Consider the following 26,309-nt stretch of genomic DNA (forward strand, 5'->3'; position numbering starts at 1 on the left):
CCAACAAGAGTGGTTTTCCCATGCCCATCAAGGTCACTCTAACAGCTGCATTTCTAACTCCACGTCTATGGTGGCTGAAAGGATTTCACCACAGGAAAAAAAAAAAGAAAGATGATGAGTAAGCTGAAGAACCTAAAAAGGGCACTGCAGGGTCACCAATCTGTGTCCGAAGCAAAGTAGTAGCATGCTGAAGAAGTTAAAGCCGTCTGGAAACTTTCCTCTTTCTGTGACCAGAAGGAGGAAAAGAAATGAGGAACCTGTTCCATGGTAAAGCTGAGAAAGAAGCGTGAAACCCGGACACGCATGACAGCAGCAACTGATAAATAGCAAGTGTCAAGACCAAAAGTACACCAAGACAAGCATGAAACACACTTGTCTCAGACCCTAGAAACAATGAGTAAATCTATTTATCAATGCAAATTAGAGTATACTCGAAAAAAACAAACGTTTACACTAAAAGTAATACAAAACATGCTTCTTTAACTGACAAAGATTGTCATGTGAACCCCCAAGTACTGTTTAGTTGTAAAATTAACTGGGGAAAGTTTTATCCTCAAACTGATTTGCCCAATAATGGAGAAGCACTAGTTGACCATCGATCCTCAAAAGCCTGCAAGAGGTGTATCTTCAGTGAGAAAGAAAGGTTTGGAAGCCAGGCAACTGATTTTCCTCTACCTAGCTCAATTTATCAATGGTCTAGGCATATGGAATGTGCACTTAATCTTTGGAAGCTGTCTAGGATATCCAGACAGGATATAATCCATGTAGATAAGGCTACTGCAGCAGTGATATAATGAGAAACGAGCTGATGTGTTAAAAAGCAAGAGCCTTCTTGTTACCAGAAATCGAGGCTGAAGCCCTTTATTCCATATCAAGTCATTAACCTAATATAAAGGTTTCTCAATAAGGCCTGTGGCAAAAAAAAAAAAAAACATTCATAAGGCATTTCTGCACCCAACAAAATAAACTTAAGTGGAAGCAGACAAAAGTTATCTCCAGACTACTCTATTTAAATAAAAAACATATAGAGTGGTAAAACTTAACTTTTAGATACAATAGTACCATTATTTAATAAAAAATAACTTCCCATGAGTAATGAAAATGCAACTAATGTCAAATGCATACAAATAATATTCACCAGTGATGAAAAATATATCCCAAATGAAGCTTTCTGCTTCACAAAATAAATTAATTCACAGCTTTACCTTAGGATCCTCTATTAATGGTGTTTCTTCTAAAGTAGTTGTTTCTGCCATTTCCTTTACATCGGGATCCTTAATGCCATGCATGAGTTGAATATGCTTTTCTAGCATCAGTCGTTTACTGAAGGTACGCTTTGAATCGGTACAGTGCCTAATTTGAAACAGAAAAGTACAACAATTATAAAAATTACCTACAAGCATTTTAGTATTATTTAGCCAACGTCACATACTTGCACAATATTGTTTAAAATACATAGTAACAGAAAAAAAAAATAAAAGTCCTTAGTACTAATCTTCCAGCCTGTCAGTGACTATTCCATATGTTACTACAGATACACATCCAAACTAGCAGCCAGAATAAAAATACCAGCAAATGATATGATATTCTTTATTTCACTCTTTATTATGATAAATGTACATTTTCCTACTTCAAAAGTGTGAATAATTTTAGCTTTCACATCAGATTGAGGATGTAGGTTTACATGCTAATGACTTTTAATTTAACATTCATCTTCTCTTGCAGAACTATAGTCTGTATCATGACACACCGGCTGCATGCAAGCATCTCAGCTGTACTTCACCCTTATTTTTTTCTAACTTAAGTTTGGCTATATAATATAAAATATAAAATGCACCAGTAAGTAAAATACATTCCTAAACAGGATCTTTCCTGAGTGTTAGTTTAGAAATTAAGTGCTGCAGGCGACTCTATATTTAACGAGAGACTAAACAATAAAAGAAAAAAAATTTGATCCTGTACTAGTACTTGGGTACACAACATTTTTGATAAAAAAGCATGTGTGTGTGAGCACAGCCAGATCCAGCACTAGGCAATTTAGGCAGTCACCTAGGGTCCTCTGGCTTGGAGGGGCCCACTGGCCAGCTGGGCTGCCACAACATTTACTTTTCAACTAAAAAAAAAATTACAGGTCTTCTTTAAAGGTGTTTGTCTTTAAGAACACCCTCTGCGTACAATGCAGATTTACATCCCATTGTGCAGCTACACACATCTGCTGTTGATTGCTTCTTGTATTCTATTCTATTCTGCATGCAGAATTAAACACATGATCATCCCATGGAATGTTATCGGAATAAAGCACGAAGATCATCGGTAATGCGTTTTGTGTAAAATGTCTTAGTTAGGGATGGCAGCTTAGTTAATTTGCTCAGGTTCAAACCCTGTACTTTGGTTACAGGAGACAAGAACCTGAATCCTCTTCACCAACTACCAGACTATGACTTTCAGCACAGTTTCAAGGAATTTTGAGCTTTGGGGGAGGGCTGAACCATTACCCTGCCTAGGTCCCCATTTGACCATGATCCGGCTGTGTGAGTGAGACACCTTAAGAACAGATCTTTGAGGGCTTCATTTAACAATAAATCATAACATTTATGTTTGCTCATCATCTGAGCTAAATTGGTCTGGCCACTTCTTCAGTATTTTTTAAGTTTTTTGTGAAGGCTGATGACATCTTTGTACCAACAAAATGTAGTTAAAAAGGTGTCACAATGCTCAGATATATAAAGACTGGTATGTGTCTTCTTCAGTTTTTCAGGACTAAAATCTCAACAGGGGGAAGTGTACTTGTGGTAGACAAATCTAACTATACGCACATGTGTGAAATCTTTGTTCCATAATGTAATAGTATAAGAAAATGGATGTAAAAGTTGACACTAATACAACTAATAACTATGAACCATGACAAAGTTACTCAACGCTCCTTAGCAATCACGAAGTGGAAGGAGGGTACATAACTCTACTGTTGCAGTGACCTCTTAGCAAACATTCACTGTTGTGGTGAGCATGTCATATGAGAAGTTATGTACCTACCATAACGTTCCATGTTAGTTGTCTTCTTCTCGCCTTCTTTCTTGCTGGATGGGTTCGGAGCCGATCCTCGGCTCTGACTCGGCCAATACTAAAGCTCGAGAGCTTATTCCACTGGCTCGAGGCTCCCCTATATCCCACAATGCTAGGAGGTAACTACTCAGATCTCGTTTGATAGCTAAAACCAAGCAGTTCTGGTCTCCATAGTATGGAGAAGAGAGAAAAGGAACCCACCTCTAAATATAAACCTGTAAGTAAGCTACTACAAACATAAAAGGGAGAATAGAGGTGGTAGAACATGTGGGAAGGAAAACCCCAATGGAAGATCCCAAAAATTCCTATCGGTCTGTCCGGGCTAGGGGGAAGGAGGGTGGGACGCAAGAAAGAAGGCGAGAAGAAGACAACTAACATGGAACGTTATGGTAGGTACATAACTTCTCAATGTTAAGTTGTCAATCTCGCCTTCATTCTTGCTGGATGGGACCGCGTCCCTAGCACCTTACCCCGGGTGGCTTATCGGAACAGACTCTTGAGAACAGTGGAACCAAAGTTGGCACGGTTTCTGGAGGCCATATCCAATTTGTAATGCGAGATAAAGGTATGAGGAGAAGCCCATGTGGCTGCTGCACAAATGGAATCTATTGGTAGCCTGTCCTGAAAAGCTACAGATGTAGCTAATGCCCTAGTTGAATGAGCTCTAGGTCTTGAAGGCAGTTTTTGATGTCTGATTTCATATATGAAGGTAATTATAGAGGTAAGCCATCTTGAAAGGGACACTTTAGTAACTGGAAGGCCCAAATTCCCTTCCGCATAAGACAGGAAGAGCTGATCATATTTTCTGAACTGTTTAGTCCTGTCTAAATAATATCGAAGTTGGCGATGAACATCTAGAAAATGTAACTTTTGTTCCAACCTGTTGGAAGAATCAGGGAAGAAGACGAGGAGATCAATCGTTTGGTTTAGGTTTGCCTCAGAGGAAACCTTAGGCAAGAAGGACGGATTAGTCCGGAGGGACACCCTGTCTTTATGGAAAACTAAGTAAGGAGGATGACTGCAAAGAGCATGAAGTTCAGATACCCTTCTAGCTGATGTTATGGCTACTAGAAAAAGTGTTTTCCATGAGAGCAACTTAAGAGGGCATGAAGCCGCAGGTTCGAAGGGGGGGGGGGATCAAGGATGCTAGGACCAAATTCAAGTCCCACTGAGGTGGGGATCTTTGATTGGGGGCTTGAGCAAAAAGACACCTCTTAGAAAGGCTTTGCAGAGTTTATGGGACATGATACTGGAGTCTGAGACACCTACATGAAAGTTAGATATAGCAGCTAGTTGTACTCTAATGGTAGATGAGGAAGAGCCTAAATGAAAGAGCTCTGCCAGGAAGTCTAGGATAGACTGGATAAGTGCAGTGAAGGGGTCTATATTTTTTGATGCTGCCCAGAAGGGAAAACGCTTCCACTTACTATTGTAAATCCTTCTGGTAGAAGACTTGTGAGAGGCTATCAAGATGTTACGGACCTAATGAGAGATTAAGGGAAGCCTGGCTAGGGTAGGAATTGGAGAAACCACGCTGTGAGGTTGAGAGATTGGAGGGAGTGGTGCAGCTGGCCCGACTGGTGGGTCAAAAGATCTGGCACTGGGTCCAGATGCCAAGGCTGCTCCAAGAGGTAATGATGGAGGAAAGGAAACCATATCTGTCGAGGCCAGTAAGGGGCAATGAGGATCATGGTGACTCTCGAGGCGATAGCTTTCTGAATTAATTGAAAGATCAGTGGAAAGGGGGGGAAAGCATACAGAAGTCCCCGGGGCCAATCGTGGACTAGAGTGTCTCTGGTGGGTTGGCCTGGTAAAGGGAAGAGGGTGAAGAAGTCGTGACACTTGCTGTTTTGGGGAGTAGCAAAAAGATCGCAGCAAGGCCGGCCCCATCTTCGAAAGACTTCTTCCAGCACTGATTTTTTTAGAGACCACTCGTGAGGCATGAGATTAGCCCTGCTCAATTTGTCCGCAATCACGTTGGACTTCCCGGGAATGTGGGTTGCTATCAGAAAACGCTGAGAAGAAATCGCCCACTGCCAAAGTCTGAGTCTCGACATAAGGGGTAGGAGTTGGTTCTGCCCTGTTTGTTGATGTACCACACTACGGACATGTTGTCCGTCTGAATTGCAATAGTCCCTGTGGGAAGAGAGTCCTGAAGGGCTTGCAACGCTAAAAGCACTGCTCTCATCTCTAAGACATTTATGTGCAAGTGGCACTCGAAAGATTGCCATGTGCCCTGGACTGTCCTGCCCTGATAATGCCCCCCCCCCCACCCGATCAGGGAGGCGTCCGTCGTCACCGTGGCGATTGGGGGGGAGGGATGAAGGGTCTGCCCTGAAGAACTTGAGGTGATGTGATCCACCAAGACAGGTGATTCTTGCATGATTGGGTTAGTTCATAGGTTCATAGGTTCATAGGTTCATACTAGGCTACCTGCCCGAGGGCATTTATAAGCCTAGCCCATTGTTTTGTGGCTTACGCCACCCCTTTAGTATGGGGAACTATACCCATTATTTTGCTGTGCCTCTGTCGAGCAGTGACACTGAGGTAATTCCTTATATAGTAGGATGATGTGAGACATCGGGAGCTGTTGGAAGGACCATTGAGAAAACAGCATCCACTGGAGGATCCGCATGTGAAAACGAGCTAAGGGGAGAAGTGTAATAGTAGCTGCCATGAGTCCTAATACCTTCAAGACTACCCTGGCTTTGATCTTGTTGCATTGAAGTAGAATGTAAACTTGTTTGCGGACATCTGATACTCTTTGCTCTGTTAGTCTGGTGGAAAGATGAACTGTGTCTAAGGTGGTGCCTATAAAGGTAATAGATTGACAAGGCGACAAGGCAGATTTTTCAAAATTTACTGAAATGCCTAGAGCTTTGCAAGTTTGGATGGTGAAGTCTCTGGATAGAAGAAGTTGATGCCTGGTGGTGGCGGTAAGGAGCCAGTCGTCCAAATATGGAAACACCTGGAATCCTTGACGTCTCAAGTGAGCCGCGACCACTGCCATACATTTGGTAAACACTCGGGGGGCTGTAGTGAGACCAAAGGGCAGGGCTCTGAACTGGTAGTGACTGGCTCCCAACCTGAAGCGGAGAAACCTCCTGGAGCGTCTGTGCATTTTGATATGGTAGTACGCATCCTGAAGGTCTATCGAGTACATCCAATTGTCCTGACCCAAGAAGGGTAGAATGGACTGTAGCGTGACCATCCGGAATTTTGTTTTCTTCACATACTTGTTTAGCTTGCTGAGATCCAGTATTGGTCTCCAGTCACCTGTTTTTTTGGTACCAAAAAGAATTTGGAGTAGATTCCGGATCCTTGCTGGTCTGCTGGGACTGGTTGGATAGCTCTTTTTGATAGCAGCTTTGATATTTCTAACGCTGCTTGTTCCCTTAGACTGGGTGGAACGTCTGGAAGGGATCCTTTGGGTTGGGATGGGATGTGAATAAAGGGGATTTTGTAACCCTCGGATATGATCGACTGTACCCATTTGTCTTGAGTGAGGGAAAGCCAGGCTTTTGGGTACAGTGATAATCTTCCCCCGACTGCCTCCGAAGGTGGACAGCCGGGCAGCTCCTCAGGGATGCTGAAAGGGTTTATCAGAGAAAGTTTCTCTGCTACCCTGGTTTTGCGGACCACCTCTGTCCCTAGGGCGGCGTCTATTGTTGTTCCCCCCTCTGCCTCCAGAGGGGAATTGACTTTGTGCGTCAGATGAGACTCCTTGTGGTTTGTGGAACCACATTTTTCCCTACTCTCTGACTTTTGGGATAAGGTCTGGAAGGGGTAGAAAAACAGACTCCCACGGCAGAGAGAGTCTTACCTTCCTGCTCGCACCTAGTCAATGTATCCTTCACCTGAGGTCCAAACAATGTTGAGCCATCAAAGGGGGAATTGGTGAAGGACGCCATGAAAGGGTCCGCAAAATTGCAAAGCCGCATCCAGGCATGGTGTCATAAAGCTATACCTGTGCCTGCGGCCCTACTCGCCCCATCAGCCGCATATGAGATAAGCCGCATGGTGGAGTTGACAATCAAATTCAGGGTTGTCAACTGGGAGTTCATTTTGTCTTGGAACCCCTCAGCTGTTGGATCCTGCATGGCCTCACCCATATCCTTGAGTAAATCCCTCTGGAGACGGGTGAAGTGACACAAGTAGTTCAGCGACCGCATGGCAAAGGTCGCTGAGGAAAACATCCGCTTACCGTACCTGTCCATGGTCCTAGACTCCTTATTAGGAGGATGGACAGGTACCGAAGGATCGGCTAATTCCTTCTTAGTGGCTGCGGCCACCACCATGGCATCAACAGAGACACCTTTGGATAATGACTGTTTCTCTTTTGGGGCAGTAATAAATTTTGACGGCCTCCTTGGGGTAGGTTCCACCGAATCAGGGGCTGTCCAAGCCTTCCTTGCCACCACTTCCATGAGGGGGTCAAAGGGAGGAGACACCCAGGAGGTGGAAGGGCGAGAGCCAAACGCCTCAAGGTAGACCGACTCGTCCTATGAAGGGTTAAGGGCGGGCCAGTTCCCCCTCTGTTTAAGGATTTCAAGGATGTCAGCAAAAGAGACATCCTCAGAGGGGGACCGAGGGGAAACTTCAGATTCCTCCAAGTCAGTGTCAGAGGTGATAGACTCAGGGGAGTCAATGTGTTTCCTCTTGCACTGTCTCTTCCGAGGAGGTTCTCCTACCGGATCAGGAGTAGCCTCGGAAGAAGAGGATATTCCCAATGGGGAAACCTGAGGAGCTGGCTCTCTACGGTCTGTTACGAGGGGGTGGGTAGAAACCACCGCAGGCAATGAAGAGGGAGGAGCTGACGGAGCCGACTGTGGGGTAGACACAGGGTCTAGCATGCTCCGCATGACCTCGAAGGTGCCCCGATCAGCCAAGGCTGAAGGTCCCCGCTCCGAGGAGACAAGGACCCCCCCGGCACCAACAGGGATGGCTCCGAGGCCGATGTCGGAGCCGAACTCACCAGCGCCGATGCTCCGAGAGGGAGAACGGGGTCAGACAAGGGTCCGATGCCGCTCGCCCCCTCGGAGCCGACGAGGGAAGCCCGGCGCCGAGATCCCTCCAAGGAGGAAATCGGAGCAGACGACGGAGCCGAAAGGGAAGGTATCGGCTCCAACACACTGACAGCCACGGCTCCGAACTCAAAAGAGTCGGAGGAGGAATAGAAGCAGGGATGGGAATAGCCACTGACTGTTGAGTAGGGCTATGCAGCAATTGGGCCAGCGCCTCGGACTTGAGAAGTCTACTCACCACCCTTTGTAAGTCATGGTCGGACAGCCTGGAGGACCGAGAGGAATGGGACCTATGGCTCCGCTCCGACAGAAGAGGGGATCCCGGAGCCGAATGGATGGAGCCGATGGAAGGGGACCTCGACCTCTTCTTTGAAGGTGGCTCCGATAAGACTATCGGAGCAGACTGAGTCTTAGCAACCTCGGCTCCGGCCGGAGCCGAGGTAACGGTTAGTGACTTCGAAACATCAACTCCAGCCGGAGCCAATGTCGAAGCAGCCTTAATGCTCCCAGCAGACGGCTCTGAAGCTGGAGCCGACGGCCTGGAAGTCTTTGAAGGCTTCCCCGATGCAGACTGGGTCGAGGGGCCTTAACAAGCCTCGAAGAATAAGTTCATTTTTGCGTTCCTGCAGGACTCTAGGGCTGAATGCATGGCAAACAGCACAGGAGTCCTGCAGGTGCAAAGGTCCCAGGCAGTAGACACAAGAAGTGTGACCGTCTGTCAGAGACATTTTCTGACAGCACGAATCACACTTCTTGAAGCCTGAGACCTTGGAGTCTTTAGACATCCTAAAAGAGACTGTATATAACACAGACACAACACACAGACACACCCTTTAACCAAAGGAAAAAATCCAGTCACACTAAAAAGACAGGGGAAAAAAGGGGAGTGGGCCAAAGGCCTAGAAGTTAAAAGGGGATAAAAATAACAAGGGAGACCCAATTTAAACTAAAGGGATACTCTATATTAAAAACTAAACTAAATAGAAAGGATAGGGGTAGAAATTTGAAGTTTTTGACTAGAAAAACTCACTAACCTGCCAGAGCCGGTAGAAGAAAGCACCTCGTCAGCTAAGCGGCAAATGAGATCTGGATAGTTAGCGCCTAGCATTGTGGGATATAGGGGAGCCTCGAGCCGGTGGAATAAGCTCTCGTGCTTTAGTATTAGCCGAGTCGGAGCCGAGGATCGGCTCCGAACCCATCCAGCAAGAATGAAGGCGAGATTGACAACTTAACATCTTTTATTTTATTCATAGGGTTGCCACCTTTTCAAATGCACAAAGTGGGACATTAGTGTTAGGAACGTGTAATTTGGCAGGGCAAAACATACCCACGGCCAGTACAAAGGACAGCAGTTCACTTTTTGCCAGGAGAGCAACCTATTCTTGTAGCATTTGAGTTGCTTATTCTGTTTATTATGATATTTTGGTGTTTCAGATACAAAATTACTATTTTATGCTACCATTTAAGAAGATATCTGAGAAATCTTTGTCCTAAGATATCAGGACATTTGCCATTTGTTCAGTTTGTTTGCAGGACACAACTGGCCAAAGAGGGACTGTCCCTCACAAAGTGGGACAGGTGGTTACCCTATTTATTCAGGGATAGCCACTGTAACAGTAGGTAACATTTACTCACAGCTGAATGCTCACCTGTGTATTCCAGTGTGAGGTGCTGGAAATTTCTGTAACTATACTTTTTCTAAGTTTGTATAACCTTGGAGAAGGAAAGTCCTGATGCAAAAAAATCAAAGCAGTATAAGAGGTATCCCTTGGAAGAAAACAACTACATGTTACACTGTAGCAAAATCATACCAAAGCCAGCCCTAGTCCTAGATGGAGTTTTAAGCTCATTGTGTTTGGTGTGAATGTTACGTTACTGTACCTAGAATACCTTATGTAGTTTGTTTGTCTTTCGGCTTTTTCCCGGTAAGGGGTTGCCACAGCAGAACTCCGGTCCACTAATGATTGGCAGTAGATTTTTACGCAACGTCGAGGTGTCAGCTCGACGCCCAACCTTCAACGAATGCACACCCATTTATGCACGAGAATACCTTACATAGTAATATTTCTGAAGTACACTACAGACATAGCTACTGCTTTAGAAGAACAACACCTAAAAGGACACTGTACACCTAGGTAAGGTTTGTTTTCAGATAGAGGCCTTTTTCTTCCTTTTTTGAAGGATACAAAAAAGTTGATCTGTTTTTCTGAAAGCGAGCTCTCCTGATATAGTATTTCTCTTCAATGTGAAAATTCAAAATGTGCAACAAATGTTTTGTCCAGTTCAAGGTAACAGCTAATACTATCTTTGGAAAAAAACAAGGATCAGTCTTTAATCACAGTCTCTCAGTTTGGAAAACTGTATTATGAGGGTCGCGTTAGGACTTGTAACAGAAACGCTGCAGCTTGAAGTGACTGCCACCAAGAAGTGAATTGCCTGCAGAGACTACAGATTCAGAAGGAGGCAAAGTACAATTTTCCATCATCAAATTTAAAACCCAGGAGGAAGAAATATCTCTTACATAGTCTAAACTATAGGATTTCTTATGAAACTCTTAGGTTCATAGGTTCATAGGTTCATACCATTTTCTGCTCTTAATAGAAGGATTTGAGGCTATCAGGAAAATCACATGAGTGCAAGCTGAAACTGCAGAGATATAAACCTAAATGGAATAATAAATAAGGTCAACATCAAACAAATGACCAAAATATTCTAAAAAGTCTTGCAATTCAGAGGATGCAATTCACAGGCTGCCCAAAAACACAAATATCTTCTATTTCTGAAAGTATGATTTCCTGTTTTTGTGCATCTTCATTTCCTTGAGAATGTTTAACATATTTGTAGAAAGTAATAGTGCTGTGTGGAAACAAAACACATTCTTCCTACCATCTGACTTCAGAGTTTGGTAAACAAACACTATGCCCTGTTGCTGAGTCAACAGTCTCTTGTGTGGAGACAGCTGCTAAGCTGACTGAGTAGTGAAGCCTAATCAGTGCAGAAAAGTGTAGCAGACTTGACCAACCTGAAGCTACAGGAATCAGGCCTATTTTGTTTTCTTTGACTTTGAGAATGACCTCCTGAATCAACAGAACTGGTGGAAAGCTACAGATTGATTCCTGTGTCCAGGGAAAGAAGAAACTGCCCTATCTACAAACTGCAGGGTTGTGAAGGAGGAAGCAAAATGCTAACCTGTTTAGATGAGTGACAAATAGGGTCACCCTTACCATTTCCAAAGATTTACTATTTGTTGAAAAAAATGCAGGATCTACTTGCAATTCATGAGCCAGAGGTATCCATCTGCTGAATGAATCTGCTAGAAGATTCTTCTGACCTGGGAGACAGACAAAAGACAGAAGAAAGTTAAACTGAATTGCTCGGTTCCACAGCAATGCTTCCTTGCAGACCTCGCTTCTGAAGTACTGCATCACTGACAAGGTACTTAGGTTGACTTGTAATGAATCTGGAAGAAAGATGTTCTGGAGCTCAGTAGCTTTCAGTTGTCAAGGGTACAAGGTTTGAATTCTTCCACCTCTGCCTATTATGTGACTCTGAGCAAGTCTCTTAACCAGAGAGTACTCAAGGGTCACCCCTGAAAAAAAATGCTATTATCCAAGCAGCTGCATATTTTCTATTTATTTATTTGTTTTTAGGATAATGTATGGAGATCTTTTTTTTGTTCTCCAGTCCAGGAGCCATGCGCTGAAATGTCTGCCTGAAGCATAATTCTCTATTGTAAGAGGCCAGGGACATCAAAGAAATTACTTCTGCCCAAATGAGAGCAACCTACTGCCACAAAAACACATTCCTCAATAAATTTAAAAGAAAAATCTTTATGTTCAGAGATTGTTGACTGATATTCCATACATTTCAAAGACTTACCATGGAATCCACATGTAAAATATTGCACAGGGAATCACGTGGACATACACTGACCTGAACCCCAAAGCCCTGGGGTGCTATCTCACTGTGATTAATGACTGTACAGAAAGCTCTCTTATGACTCTTGGAATTTATAACTGCTTCACCTGCGTCAAGATAACTTTCAACTGAAATTACTTTATAACTGGTTATTCTCTGAGATGGACAAAATGAAGACTTATTGAAGTTTATGTCAATGCCAAGTGATACAAACAGTGCTATAACAGTCTTGGTGTGTGTAAGTAATAGGTCTTTAGTTTGAGACACGTTCAAACAGTTGTCTAGGTGTAGAAAATTGTGATTTGCTGTTTCCTAAGATGTGCACACACTGAAGTTGTTTGGTAAATGCTCTTGAAGCAATGGAGAGCCCAATTTGAAGACTAGCAAAAGAATGCGTCAATGGAAACTGCACATACTTCTTTGGGGAAAGCTTTATTAAAACGTAGAGGTAATTGTCCTTCATATCTACAGCTAACAGACATAAAGGAATTACATTCTAGGAAAGGTAAAACTGTCTCATCAGAACATTTTTGTGAACACAAACTTATAAGGATTTGACAAGTTTCATCCATATCGTGCCTTATCTTAACTTTCTGTAGAACAAGAAAAAAACTTCAGTGGAAGCCAGACTATTTTATTGAACTGGGATCATTATTCCCTGATCAGGAGTAACTGTTACATAAAACCTAAAATAACCTGAATCTTGTATGAAAGAGTATGTGACACTGATCAGTAATTATACATACGATGAAATTCCACACAGTAATCCTGTTAAATGGTCTCAATGTTTTGCAGTAGTAATCTCTCATAATGCCACACACCAGTACAAAGGAATGGGTAAGGGAGAGATCCCATCTGTACCTTTTCCACTTGTATTTTCCTTTTCATTTAGAAGAGGTTTATGGCGGTTGCTTTCCCTTAGTTACCCGTATTTCCACACACACACACACACACACACACACACACACACACACGTTACTTACTGAAAAAAGAAGTTTATTCCAATTTACAAAATGTCATTAGAATATTGTACTCACTAACAATCATCAAAAGGGTGACAAGACAGATGTGTTGCCTGCAATGCCAAACTCCCTTGCCACAGTGACAGCACTCATTTTATCAGTAAGTAGCTTGCTAGGAGTGGATCCAGAAGAAGGCATGCTGAAATGGCTGAAACTTGTACTTTTACAGAGGAGAAGAAAAGTCCTAATGCAAAAAGATCTGACAAATAAGACAGTACCAAGGGAAGTCCTACGGAACTACAGTGTTGGGACCGTCTGATGCACCAAAAGAAGAATCTGTTACACTTTGTCAGACATGAATTCTTTATGCTTGGTTTCCTAATCTCTTTCACAATCTTCAGCACATCCTCTGAAAAAGGTGTTTGAAAGAAATAATCAATGATGTAAGTCTGAGGTCCTAGAGGTTTAAGTGCACCAGGCCTCTTGAATTCTAGATAAATATGTCCTTCACAGGGAGGAAAAAAAGATTCCTTCCCCAGCTCCACTTGGAGACAGAGCCAATGTTGCCACAAACAGCCTCTCCACCCTTACCTTTTTTAGAATTCTGTGTAGTAGAGGAGATGAGGACAAGCCTAAAGAAATGAGGCTGCTCAAATCATTTGCCATGCATTTCTTTATGCAAATCTTGTGTAGAACTTGGCTAAACGAAAAATGTCTATGGATGAAAAAAATCTGTTTTTGACACCCTCCAATGTTGCTATTACCCTGCTGAAGATGGCTTTGTTTGGATATCATTCAATGGGGATCTACTTTACTAACTCAAACACCAATTGCTCGAGTTTCACATACTTGCTGCTGACTACTCAAACAATGGTATGCCTGCAATGAACAATGAACTGGAAAAGAAGTGTTTTTATGCAGGGAAGGACCCCCCCCACACACACACACACACACACCCTCAATCTATAAATACACTACCTCCGCGGTCACACAAACTTAGCAAACATAGAAAAGGTATACTTACAGAAACAGTCTATGTATTCCAGCACCTCACAGTGGACTACACAGATGAGCATTCAGCTATAAGTAGATGAGCCACTAGTAGCTGAATGTAGAGTACATGAAAGACAACCCACTTACGGCTGCTGGTCATTACTCTGTTGAGAGTATCTAACATATGCTTAAAGTCTTTGGTAATATGTGAGGTCCAGAGACTAATTTCTGATTGTAATGTTTACTCCTGGGCTTGCATGGCTACAGAAGCAGATAAGTTTGTGTTTCCCAGTGTATCAAATGACTGTGGTGTCTGGTCAAGTACAGTACTCCTCTTATTTCCACATCTGTCTGCATATCTTCATAGCTAGTATTACCATTAAAAGCTCTTTGCTGTTGATTATACTATGTAAGAATTGATAAGACTGTACTGTACTGGAATTAACTGGAAACAACTGAAATGAATAGGTTGGGAGGGTGGCCTAATGGTTAAGCTGTTTGCCTTACAAACACAAGGTGCAGGGTTTGAGTCTCACAAGGGATAATTGGCTAGGCTTAAAATGGCTCGCAAGGGCAGTTAGCTTAGTACTAATCTATGAAATCTATGAACCTATGAAACGAAAGTCTATTTGTTAATTACCCAAACTCGTGCTGAACAAGTGCCAGTCTCTCCTTTATGATCCAAGTCTTGTGTACTTTTCAGAATGAATTCTCCAAACACTATAGTAGTTTAGTTAATAAGGCTTTATTAGATGTTCACAATATCTGAACACTGTCTTCATTAACAGTGCTGATAAACAATAACAATCTGCAGAAATGCTGGAGTGCTGATTAGTATTCAAAGTTACTGCACATCATATTCTGATTATCTTGAACAACGTAAACTAAAATAGTCTATTTGGCCTATCTTCTGTACTCAGGCTCGAGTGTCTGTATTGTAGCTTAATCTTCTCTGTAATGGCAGGTCGAACAAACTAACTAACCTTAACTGAACTGCTATCCTGAACACAGTCTATTATATTGTTTCAGTCCAGTGATTTTCCTTTGTAAACTGCCTTCACTCCCCCTAACCTTGTTGTATGTGCTTTATTTAACATTACATTAAAGAACATTCTGTAGCTGGCAAGATTCTACCTTTCCCTTGAGAAAATAACATACTGTATTTCTGTATGTTCTGCACATTTCATGCTTATCTTTCCTTTCTAATAAACTGTCTTTTTCCGAAACTGAGTGCATACATGTCTGACACTACATATTTTACCCTTTAGTCTGCATAATGTCTAGAGATCCCTAATCTAACATACTGTTTTCTTTGTTGTTAGCTTTACAGATTCTGTACCTTGAGATTGAGTATGCCCCCCCAAACTATGTGCCTCAGTGACATAGAGGAATAAAGCGTTGACTGCAATCAAGATGTCCCAAGTTCAGTTAGAGGCCTTCTTACTGAAGAAGTCAGATGGGGTGAGTGGGCATGAGCAGCTTACATCAGCTCACCCATCCTAGGGGAAGGACAAGGGAGCGTCATGTTCTCAGGCACATCTCTGCAGTTGATTCCTGGTGGAGACTGGGAACATGCAGGCTGTGCTGTCTTTAAGGGGAAGGAGAGCAGAACTATGGTTGTGTCACACATGGAAGACTGGACAATACACTACAATGCCCATCACATGCTAACCCCTTGGACAATATGTGAATGTGCAAGGAGTTAGGCCTTAAAGGAAAAGCACTACCCTGGTAGCAGTGTGATGCCACCTCAGGGATGCCTTGATCTCCCCACTGGCCTTGAACACAGTCCAAGACAGACTGGGGAATGAAGTCAAGTTTTGAAGACTCACTGAAAGAAGAGAGGGACTGGGAGCAGCTGATGATAAGCTGTAGGGTAGCAACAATACCTAATATACCCGATATGATTCCACTGCATGTACTTATAGTTAGAGCCCCACGTAGAATATGGTACAGTAATCTGGTCCTCTGAAGATGAGAATTTGTAAAACACATGAGCAGGTTAAAAGAATGTTCTCAAAAGCCACAATATGTTTAACAATTTATCTGAACCTGCTCTTACTCATCTAAGGACATCTTAAAAGTGATAGGATTCTTATCTGGTGACTCCTACAAGAGGGATGCTTAAGGGACAGCACTAGCTTCAGTGCAGACAGTAACAATTGTAGCACAAGGAGATATGGGGTACTTAAAATCATACTGCCCATGAGAGCACCACAGACAAAATGAGAGACTGACAGTAAATTCATATTTATGTAGAATTCTGTTGATCTTGTTGGTAAGCAGCTATCCTAGATCTATTTAAAAGAAAGAAGAATTTAAGGGAAATGTATGCTTTTTAACACCTTTATTGAATTATCACTTAAGACATAGGCAAACACACATTTATATAAAATAAAACACACCATATTAACATGTTCCCTGTTACAAATATTATACATCACATATTCGTTTGTACAACTATCAATCCAGCATTACATAAATTGCTCAATTCCTGCCTTTCTTTAAACCTCACTCTTCTTCCAAAACATTACTCTGTTTGTAATGTTCCCACAATTTCTGTTTTTTCTATGTAATTTGCTCCTACCCGTTTCTAAAAATCTCACTTGCAGTTCTTTTATCTCTGTTACAATATTCAATACTTGAAATACAGTTGGATTAGACTTTGATTTCCATTTTCTAGTAACTGCTTTTTTTTAGCAGCCACCAGAATCAAACTTACTATGTCTACGAAATTCAGATTGTGTATCCCCAGTATTTTTGATAGAGTACTCTGTAGAGAATTTTTGAAGTCCAACAACTTATTACACTCTCAAAAGATATATTAACAGTTATTTCTTTCTTCCTCATCACACCTCCAACATTTGGCATCTACCCAAGGAAAAATTCTTTGGAGTCTGCTTGGGTTATAAAAATACCGTTACAAATGCTTCCAATTAAAAATCCTAAATCTTCCACTTTGTGGAAATTTATGTTTTGATACTGAGGTTTTCAGGTATGCATTCCTATTTGTTCTGTTTGTGTATACATAAATAAGGCATGTTGAATGAGTACACATCTTAATAGTAGGTACTCAGGAGACAAATATATTAGTCTTTAGGCTACCCTCATCCAATACCCTCCTTTAGTGCAGACGTGTTTTGGCATAGTTGTGCTACTTATAACTAATTTTGGTAGCGTTATTATTGCGCAATATCTGTGAAAAATGCAGTTCTTTCAGGCTATAATCTACATAAGACTCAAACTTTTGTGAGGACACTTGCTGTTACGTTCCACCAAGGATTAGCTCCTTGCTGGACGAATAGAACATAGCTCAAGTAAGCATATGCTTTGAATTTGGATGGTGGGAGGACAATGTAGGCTCAAGTCCATATGGCGATACTGCTGGGAAATTTCATACTGATAAAGGGGAACAAGAGTGACAACATACATGATGACATACTCTCTTTCTGAGGCACTGTTAATGTAACTGCTCACTAAGCTGTGCTTTCTTAGACATGCAAAAAGACATTAGGAAGGTTATTTTTCCCAAATTTCATAACTGGTATGTAACAGTGAATAGGATCTTATTCAAGTACCCTGTTATTTGTTCCCTTATATAGCTAGAGCTAGCATGCACTAGGTTTAAACATTTACATAAGTTCTTAATTTAGATCACTGTGCTATTAGTCCTGACTACTGGGACTTCAGCCACAAAAAAAAAAAAACATGTCTGGCCCGATTTCCGGAGTGCAGCACCTTCCCCCAAGGGAAGGTGGAGGCTCACCCCTCTAAAACTGCCATCAACCCATAGCATATCAGAACTTGGTGTACGTCACATGGTTTGGCCAACAACCCCAATGTGGAATCTCTTTATCTCCTTTGCTTACTATATTCTACTATTTTTACCACTCTTTAAAGCGGATTTTCCATCTGTCTTGCTTGAAGTCAGACATGTGTTAGAGTATGTCAGAGCCTAAGAAAGGCAGATGTTTTTGTGGTAGGCAGAAAGGCTTCCACACTCGTTGTGTTTTCTGTTCAGGTCCAGAGTACAGCATGAAGGACTGTAGGGACCATAAGGGTTATACCCTGAAAACATTAAGAAACAGAACAGTTTATTTATGGAGAGACTTGAAACCCATACCCTGTCTGCTATGGTGTCTTTGGGCTTGTCTTTAGCCTCTGACATTCCTCCAGAAAATAGCAACCAATATTTGCCCATCCTTAATATATATTTAATCCCTAAAATTAATTTCTTTTTCTAGATTTATATTTTTGGAGGAATGTGATTTTTTTATACATGTTACAATTCATTTTTTTATAGTAAAAGGGCAAATGGATGAACTGAAGCATATAATATTTACTTCTGAATGGCACTGAAGTACATTACTTAGATGTTAACAGTGTCAGTGGCACAAGAGGTAGCACACCCACCTTTGGTACAGGAGGCTGTGGGTTCTATTTCCACACCAGGCAGATTGATACAGTGCAAAATAAAGTGGGTGTTGCACTACTAAATGTGCCATCCTTTGGAAGAGACATTAAACTAAGGCAAACTTAACTCTGCTTGAGTTGGTGATAGCTCGGGTAGATGCAAAAGATCCCATGGCACCTAATGAAAAGAGTACTCTTGGATAAATGTCCCCTAGTAGTACAAGTGCTACCTCAGGTCTCCCCTGAAGAGAGGCCACTAGCCTAGTGGGACTAACCTGGTCATCAAAAGATAATTAAAAAAATAAAATAAAAATATTAAGCATGGACAAATATGGATAACTATACTTAGGAAGCTCAAATCAGTCAATACACCTCCTGCACATCTAATAAACTAACTCCATTATAAATGTTTGTAAATGCTGCTCAATCTGTAAATATGTAGATCAGAATGATTTTTATTTTATTAATGAACATTATTTTAAAACTCTGAATAAAAAGAAATGTTATCAGCATATGGTGATGTACAGGCTGAAGTGCACATGTGAATTATACTACATTGGATAGGATAGGAAATTAATTCAGGGAGGAATGAGGAATATCCGGAATGGTTATCACAACAGTTCAGGGTCTTCCCACTTTCAACAGAGCTATAATGGTAACAGAGTTAATTTCTTTTTTTAACTGGAAATGCATGTTCCAGGGAGGTTTCTTATTTATGAAAGTTAGGGAAATGTTGCTAGAAAAAGAAGCTTGGACTATTTTTACTTATGAAACTCTTTATCCAAAGGAAATGAATAATGACTTAATAATGAAGTACATTTTGTGCCTATAGATACAGCTGCAATTAATACTGTGATTTGCATAAAATACACTTGTGTAAGAAATTACAGTAATGTTACATGTTCGAATAAATCACTGCTGTACTAATGCTGACAGATGGGACGATTCTTGCCAAGGATACCGTAAGTCTGGCCAGTATGCGAAAGCTGAGGAGCTCTTCCTCATGTGCCATAAAACTGACCTTGGACTTAAACATAAGGGATACATGCTGGTACTTAGGAGATGTACAAGCATGGAAAACCACACAGGTTTCTTACCTTCACACAGACATTAAGGAGGAGAAGCTCGGTTAAAGTGAAAAAAAATAATAATAATAGCAGGGGAAGGGTAGACAGATAGGGGTTCCACCTAGGCCAAAGAGAAAAAATGGGGATGGAGGGTGCATGCATATAGTGCAACAGTGATCTCTATGAACAACTACAGTTATGGTAAGGTTTTACTTAACTGTATTATGTTCATCATTAGAACACTCCTGCAGTACTGCTGACAGATAGGATGACTCCCACATCTTTTAGGAAGTCTGGGAGGGGATAAAAGAAATAGTACTGTGGTCCATTAACCCTAAAGTAGGGTTTTGGCAAACCCAGTCCTGGCTCTAGAAAAAGCATCAATTTTGTATCGATTGACAAAAATATGAATGAAAGACCAAGTAGCTGCCTCTAACATAGCTTTGGAGTCAAATCCTTAGAAGCAAGCCCATGAAGAGCATCTTGTAGAGTGAGCTTTAACATGCTCTTGGAGGGAGAATGAAACAGCAAAAGAAATCCACCTAGAAATCATGTTTAGATAATAAAAGACCTTATTTTTTACCTTTAAAGGAAATGAGCAATTTTTTTTTCCAAACATCTTTATTAAAGTTACACATATGACAAAGGCAATCTTGTTTCTAATCTGTTTGGTCTTATCTCAGTAAAATTTCAGTTGTCTGTGTATACCTAAGAAATTATTTATTTCTGCCTTACTTTGAAAGTTAGTAAAAAAAAATGCAGGAAGATGAATGGCCTGACTCAAAGATATCTCAGTAACCATCTTAGGCATTAAATGATGGAAGAGAAACCCCATCCTCTTGTTAAACCCACAAAAATTTGGACTAGACATGAAGGCTTGAATTCAGAGACTCTTTTACAAAATGGTAAGACTACTAGAAGAACTGTTTTTCATATGAAATGTTTTAAGGATGCAGCAGAAGCAGGTTTAAAAGGTGATAAAGTCAGTTCTTCAAGAACATAATTCAGTTCCAGGGGAAAGGAAGAGGTTTTTCTGGGGGACCTGATGGAGAACTGCTGGATCTCAAAGTGTGCAGCTGGATCTGTGTCCTCAACAATTTTCTCCTCATCCAGTCGATGTCCATTTTAGTGAGACTTCTTTGGGAAGTCCAGACATTAAGGTGAATTTACAGATGCAGGTCTCGAGGGTAGCTTATGTTTCAGTACTGGTGAACTTAACAGAGGACTCACTGGTCCCTGAGAAAAAGTAGTGGTAGGGGAGGGAATTCGGATCTGTGTTGCAGATGGCTCTGACTGCCTCGAAGTCTTAAGTGTCGGACCCTGAGACCTTTTCTTGTATTTTTCTGTTCTTTTCTCTTCTAGCCTCTTTTCCTCAGTCCTTTTCTCTATAGACTTCTCTCGATATTTATCTTTGGTTCTGTCCTTCTCTTTCTTCTTTCACTTCTCAGAATTGGGAGAATAAGACAATTGTCTAGCTACAGATGACATAGTGGAAGACCCTGTCTGAGGACGAAGCAAGCCTTTAAGTATTAGTTTTTCTCTCCTGCCTTGGAGGGCTCTGGATTCAAAGGCAGCACAGATATCACAATTAGCCTGAAGTTGAGAAGCAGCCAAACAATAGACAAAAAGGAGTGGGATTTTGTGTCCACAGGCTGAATGCTTTTTAAACCTTAATGTTTTTTTCAGACATTAAAAAAGAATACTCACAAAAAACATCACTATACAAATGTAAGATTAGCTTTAATTCTACATGGTATATAGATATAGATGTAGACATAAATATAGAGATATAGATATGTATATCTATAAGAAAAATATCTATATAAAAACAGCAGTGAACACACCATCACTAATAACATAAATCTTAAACCAGCACTACTCTACTAGTAAATTCCACAAGTAAAAGGCACCCGGAAAAGACTTGTTACTTAATAACACTACCGGAACAATAACCTAACCCTAAAAACTAATAACACTAAGCTAAATGCTACAAGCTAAAGGGTGGAGCAAGAGATTGAAAAAATATGGATCTCACGTATTGTGATCACAGGAAGAACTCTTGGAAAACAATTCTGGATAAACAAGTGGCAAACGAGATCGGAGGTAAATCAGACAGAAGCAAGGAATTGCTGGTAAGGGAGGAGTCAGAGCTCTCAGATCCAAAGCTCTGGTTGAAGGTGCAGAGGTCAGATTTGATCAGCTCCCACAACCCAAATGTTAAGCCGGCCAAAAGTAAACAACATTGGAACAGATTTTCTGGGGGCTGTGGGGAGACCTGCCGGATTTCAAAGTGTGAATAAAGAAGTGGACCTAAAGATAAACAAGCTGAAATTGTTGACAAATGTACTTTAATTGAGGTATAAGCTAGTCCAGAACTGAGCAGCTCATATAGACATCTGAGGATAAAAAGGTATCCCTACTTAAAAGGGTTTCTGGTACTAAACTGAAAACTTTTTCTATTTTTAAATATATGATTAATTGCAGGTTTTCTAGCCTCTTTATCACATGTAGCACATCCTCTGAATACAGGTGTCTAAAAGAAATTAAACGTTTATCATCCATACTATAAGACTGAAAGTCTTCAGGTTTGGGTGAATTAAACAGCCCTTCTGCTGTTTGAGCAATTCCATCCTGTGGGGTAATTTATAGTGATTACCCTTGACCAAGTGGGAAAGAAGGGAGAACCAATGCTGTGTGGGCCAAAAGAGGTCACCTGAAATATTCTATGTTTGTCATTCTGAATATTCAGAATGACCTTTTGGATAACAGGAATGAAGACAAAAGCATAGAGAAAAGTTCACTTTCCACGAGAAGGAGAAGGTGTCTGTTCTCCAGGGTTCCTTGCAAGGGATCCTGGAACAAAACATTCTGAGTTATGGTTTAGATTGGAGGCACAGATCTATCTCTCGGGTACTCCATTGGTAGACTATCGGTACGATGACCTCACTGTTCAACATCCATTTGTGAGGGTGTGCCTTAGACCTGCTCAGGTAATCTATTAACAACAAGGAATCCACAACAAACGGAGAAAACCAGCCACTCGTACATTACGCCCGTCAATGAATTACACAAAACACAAAATTTTCAGTTTCAGGTATCAGGAAGCTTCATCAGATGAAGAATAATAAGCGCGCTTTAAATATAAAATAACAAATCGAAATAAATGCACTAACCTATATATTTACAGATTGTGACATTTACATCAAATAAAATATCAAAAAATAAAAAATAAAAATAAAAAATAAATAAAAATATATAAATAGTGTACAAACAATGAATACAAACAAGCTATTACAAGCTAAGCTATTATCGTGAGCACTGAAAAAAACGATAAGAAAACATATAAACAATATAAAAATATAACAAATAAAACTAAAAAATATATCAAATAAAAAAATAAAAAACAACTAAAAAATATAAAATAAAAATAGAAAAAAAAAAGAATGATATGCTAATAATCAAAATCTATAATCTGTTAATAAGCAAATAACAATTATGCTATTTTTTAATAAAATTTTTAATAAAATTTAATAATAAAAATAATATAACAACTAATAAATTTAACAAAAATACAACAACTAAAATGAAACATGTAAATGAAACATGTTGTAACAATAATCCAAGGTCTGATATTATCCAACAAAGTGAAATGGTGTTGGTCAGTCAAAATTCATTTCTTAAGTTTGCATTCATTTAGCATTCATTTAAAATTGTCATTAATTGCTGAGAAAGGAATTGATTGTATCAGTTAATGATAAAAGTTTTGTCTAAATAGTTCTCCACTAATTTCCTAACACAAAAAAATGTTGGTTTGTGCCAAGTCAATTTTTAACTTTGAATTTTGGAAGTTAAATGTTGAATTTTTGTATTAAATTTGAAATTCTAACTGAGTAAGGTACTTTTAAGTTTTTGAAAACTTTGTAAGACTTGGTACTTGATTTAAATTTACATTGCAAATTAAATTTTAAAATTACTGATTACATTTGTAGAATAGATGTTTTAATGTTGGTTAATCCTTTTCAAACTATCTTTAATAAATTTGCAATCACTGAAGTTCATATATTGCAACATACACTCTTTAAATTGACTAGAATAAAGTTAGGCTCAAGTAAAACTAACAACATAATAATTATTTTGAGAAAAAGGATTTTCTTGAAGCTGATGTTGTTAGTATTACTGTCTTTACTTATCGCAAGGCAGCCATTTTGAGAAAAGATGAACATGAGTAAAAAATTACTGTGAGCATTATGTTTCTACTATTTAGATGTACTACTTCTCAAAATATCTCCAAATCCGAATCAATTCTATTCGTGATCTATCTTAAGGTTATTTTAAGCCTCTACATAACCATTTCTGGACCTCCAAAATTCTCCCTATAAATTCGAGGATATCTTATTTTCATAAAATCCAGTTATGTTTGGGATCCCAATGAGAGCCTGATTGATGGGCGGGCCTCTTTTGAAAATGAAGTTTACATCCAAAACAAAGGGGTAGCTATGGCTCCTTGTGGAGCAACCGTAGCCAATTGGTCATGGCATTTTGGGAGAGGGTAATATGCTCATGTCATGGGTGTGGCAAAATTTCTTATTACACCGCTTTCCTGGGCGATATTTTCCTATTGTTTAAAGGATTCCAGTGAAACAGACAATTTGTGTATTTCTAGCCTTCAATAGTACAACTCCCTCCTCTGAAGTATACTTATACTTTATTAAATGGATAATAATTATTTGGATGATTTGGAATCAATAAAAAAAAAAAAATATAATTTGTTTTTCATTTATAGAAAAACAACTTACAGAATTGATTGTAATACTAAGTCTATTATCTACATAGCGTATTGTGCATGCTGTGTCCCCTTCTATATCGAAGACCCGATGAAGGGTTTAAAGGACAAGAATATACCAACACATTCATTATTAGATTAGAAACAATGACAATGAGCAACGATTGGCCAAACATATTCCCTGGCCACTCGTTCCTATTATTTATGGGTGTTGACCACCTATCTGAATCTCTTATTTTAACATTTTATTTTGGGATGTTTTAGTTTTATTTGATGTAAATGTCACAATCTGTAAATATAGGTATAGGTAATTAGTATTTTACGCTTGTGGTATTTGTTATTTAAATTTGTAAAGCGTCTTCTATTCTCTTACATCTCTGAAGCACCTGATACAGGAGTAAGGTAATCTATTAAGGTATTCTGTTATGATGGAATGTAGACTGCTTGAAGGAAAAGACTGAGACATATAGCAATGTAATCTGCAGATGTGTTAAGAATTTGTGAACCACTGTTTTTTGATGTATTACATGAAAGTGGTATTTCCTTTCAAAACCTGAAGTGTTCCTGGTTACCAAAGGTGGTGGAAAGATTGGACAAGGATCAAAGCTTTCATTTCTTTTATGTTTATATATAGTCTCTTCTGTACTTTTCTGTCCAAAGTCAATGTACCTTGAAACCTTTTGAACAAGTCCCCCAGGCCCGGACTAATGCATCTATATAGACATTCTATAGAGGGGGGAGAAGAAAGGAAACTCCTGAGTTTGTCCTTATCCGAGTTATCCACCAAAGTAGTTCTTTGTTCATGAAGGGCAAGATAGGAATGTGGAATGACAGAGGATGACAGTGCCCAGACACATTTTAGGTACCACTGAATTTTCCTCCTGTGCAGTCTCATCAGTAAGGTGGATGTCATGTATCCCATGACTCCCAGAATCTTTCTGCTGAGGTCAAAGAAAGGTTTTCAGGGATTGAAAGTACTCTATTAAGAGCTGAATATTATCTAAAGGAAGAAAGGCTATCATGAGAAATGTGTTAAAGTTCAGAGTGAAAAGTACAGTAGTGTCACATCATAAAGTACAGTTGTGTACACTTACCATAAATGTAGATGTTCAAGTGTCTTCACTGTTGCATTCATCACATTTGGGTTATCCCTGCTGGGGTAGCCCTCAGCCACCCTGAATACCAGAGACTTAGTATTTCTGCATCGGTTGCTGTCGCTTGAAGACTGACATCAGGTCGTCAGGGGTATAAAGGAAGGCAGCTGACGCCATTACATCAGTTTTTCTTGCCCTAACCGGTCAGGAGCCCCCAAAGTAGGAGGCCAGGCTCTGGTGGCAGGACCCCATCAGTGGAAAAAAAAATACCAATATGTCCCTTCTAAGGGAAGGAGAACAACAAGGAAGCAAGGTAACAAAAAGGAAAAGGGGGAAAGAGGGAGAGAAACCAGGACTGCAACAGTGAAGACACTCGAACATCTACATTTATGGTAATTGTACACAACTGTAATATGTTCTTCATGTTTTACTGTTGCAGTCAAGGAAGTTAGGGGGCTGGCTAGCATGCCTGCAAGACTGCAGAGGCAAAGCCTGCCCTGGATTTAGAAAAGAGAGGCAGGTGGTAATGTTTGGTACAGGTGTGAACAGATGTCCAGGTGGCGGCCTCCAGGATGTCCCTGGTGGGGACCCCTCTAAGGAAAGCTGCAGAGGTGGAGGCTGCTCTGGAGTGGGTCCTGATCCCCTTGGGGAGAGGCTTGCCATGCTGCTTGTAGCAGAAATGGATGCAGTGTGCTATCCATTTAGAAATGGTTTGCTTGTAGATGGCTTTGCCCTCTGCCCCTGAAGCAAAGCTAACCAGCATTGATCAGATTTTCTGAAGGGTTTAGTCCTGTCCAGATAGTATCTGAGCTGTCTGTGCACATCTAGAGAGTGCAGAATCCTTTTCCCCTTGTTTTGATGATTAGAAAAGAAGGTGGGCAAATGGCTGGATTGGTTGAGAGCCACACTGGATACCACCTTGGGCATGAAGGATGGATTAGTTCTGAGGGATACCCTGTCTGCATGGAAGGTGATGAAGGGTTCCACTGTCA

The 26,309-nt window shown here is 40.5% G+C and overlaps 1 protein-coding gene across 2 annotated transcripts in view; it reads right to left on the reverse strand.

The window, feature by feature from the left end:
• ZNF532 (zinc finger protein 532) overlaps positions 1–26,309 on the reverse strand; it is a 700,664-nt gene that overhangs the window by 17,724 nt on the left and 656,631 nt on the right. For both annotated transcript variants that reach the window (XM_044066159.1, XM_044066160.1), the window contains exon 9: positions 1,206–1,353. In XM_044066159.1, the coding sequence (XP_043922094.1) occupies positions 1,206–1,353 (148 nt within the window). The remainder of the gene's footprint in view (positions 1–1,205; positions 1,354–26,309) is intronic.

Source organism: Protopterus annectens, chromosome 1.part0 (assembly GCF_019279795.1).
Source record: "Protopterus annectens isolate FY-2018-M chromosome 1.part0, PAN1.0, whole genome shotgun sequence".
NCBI lineage: Eukaryota > Metazoa > Chordata > Ceratodontiformes > Protopteridae > Protopterus > Protopterus annectens.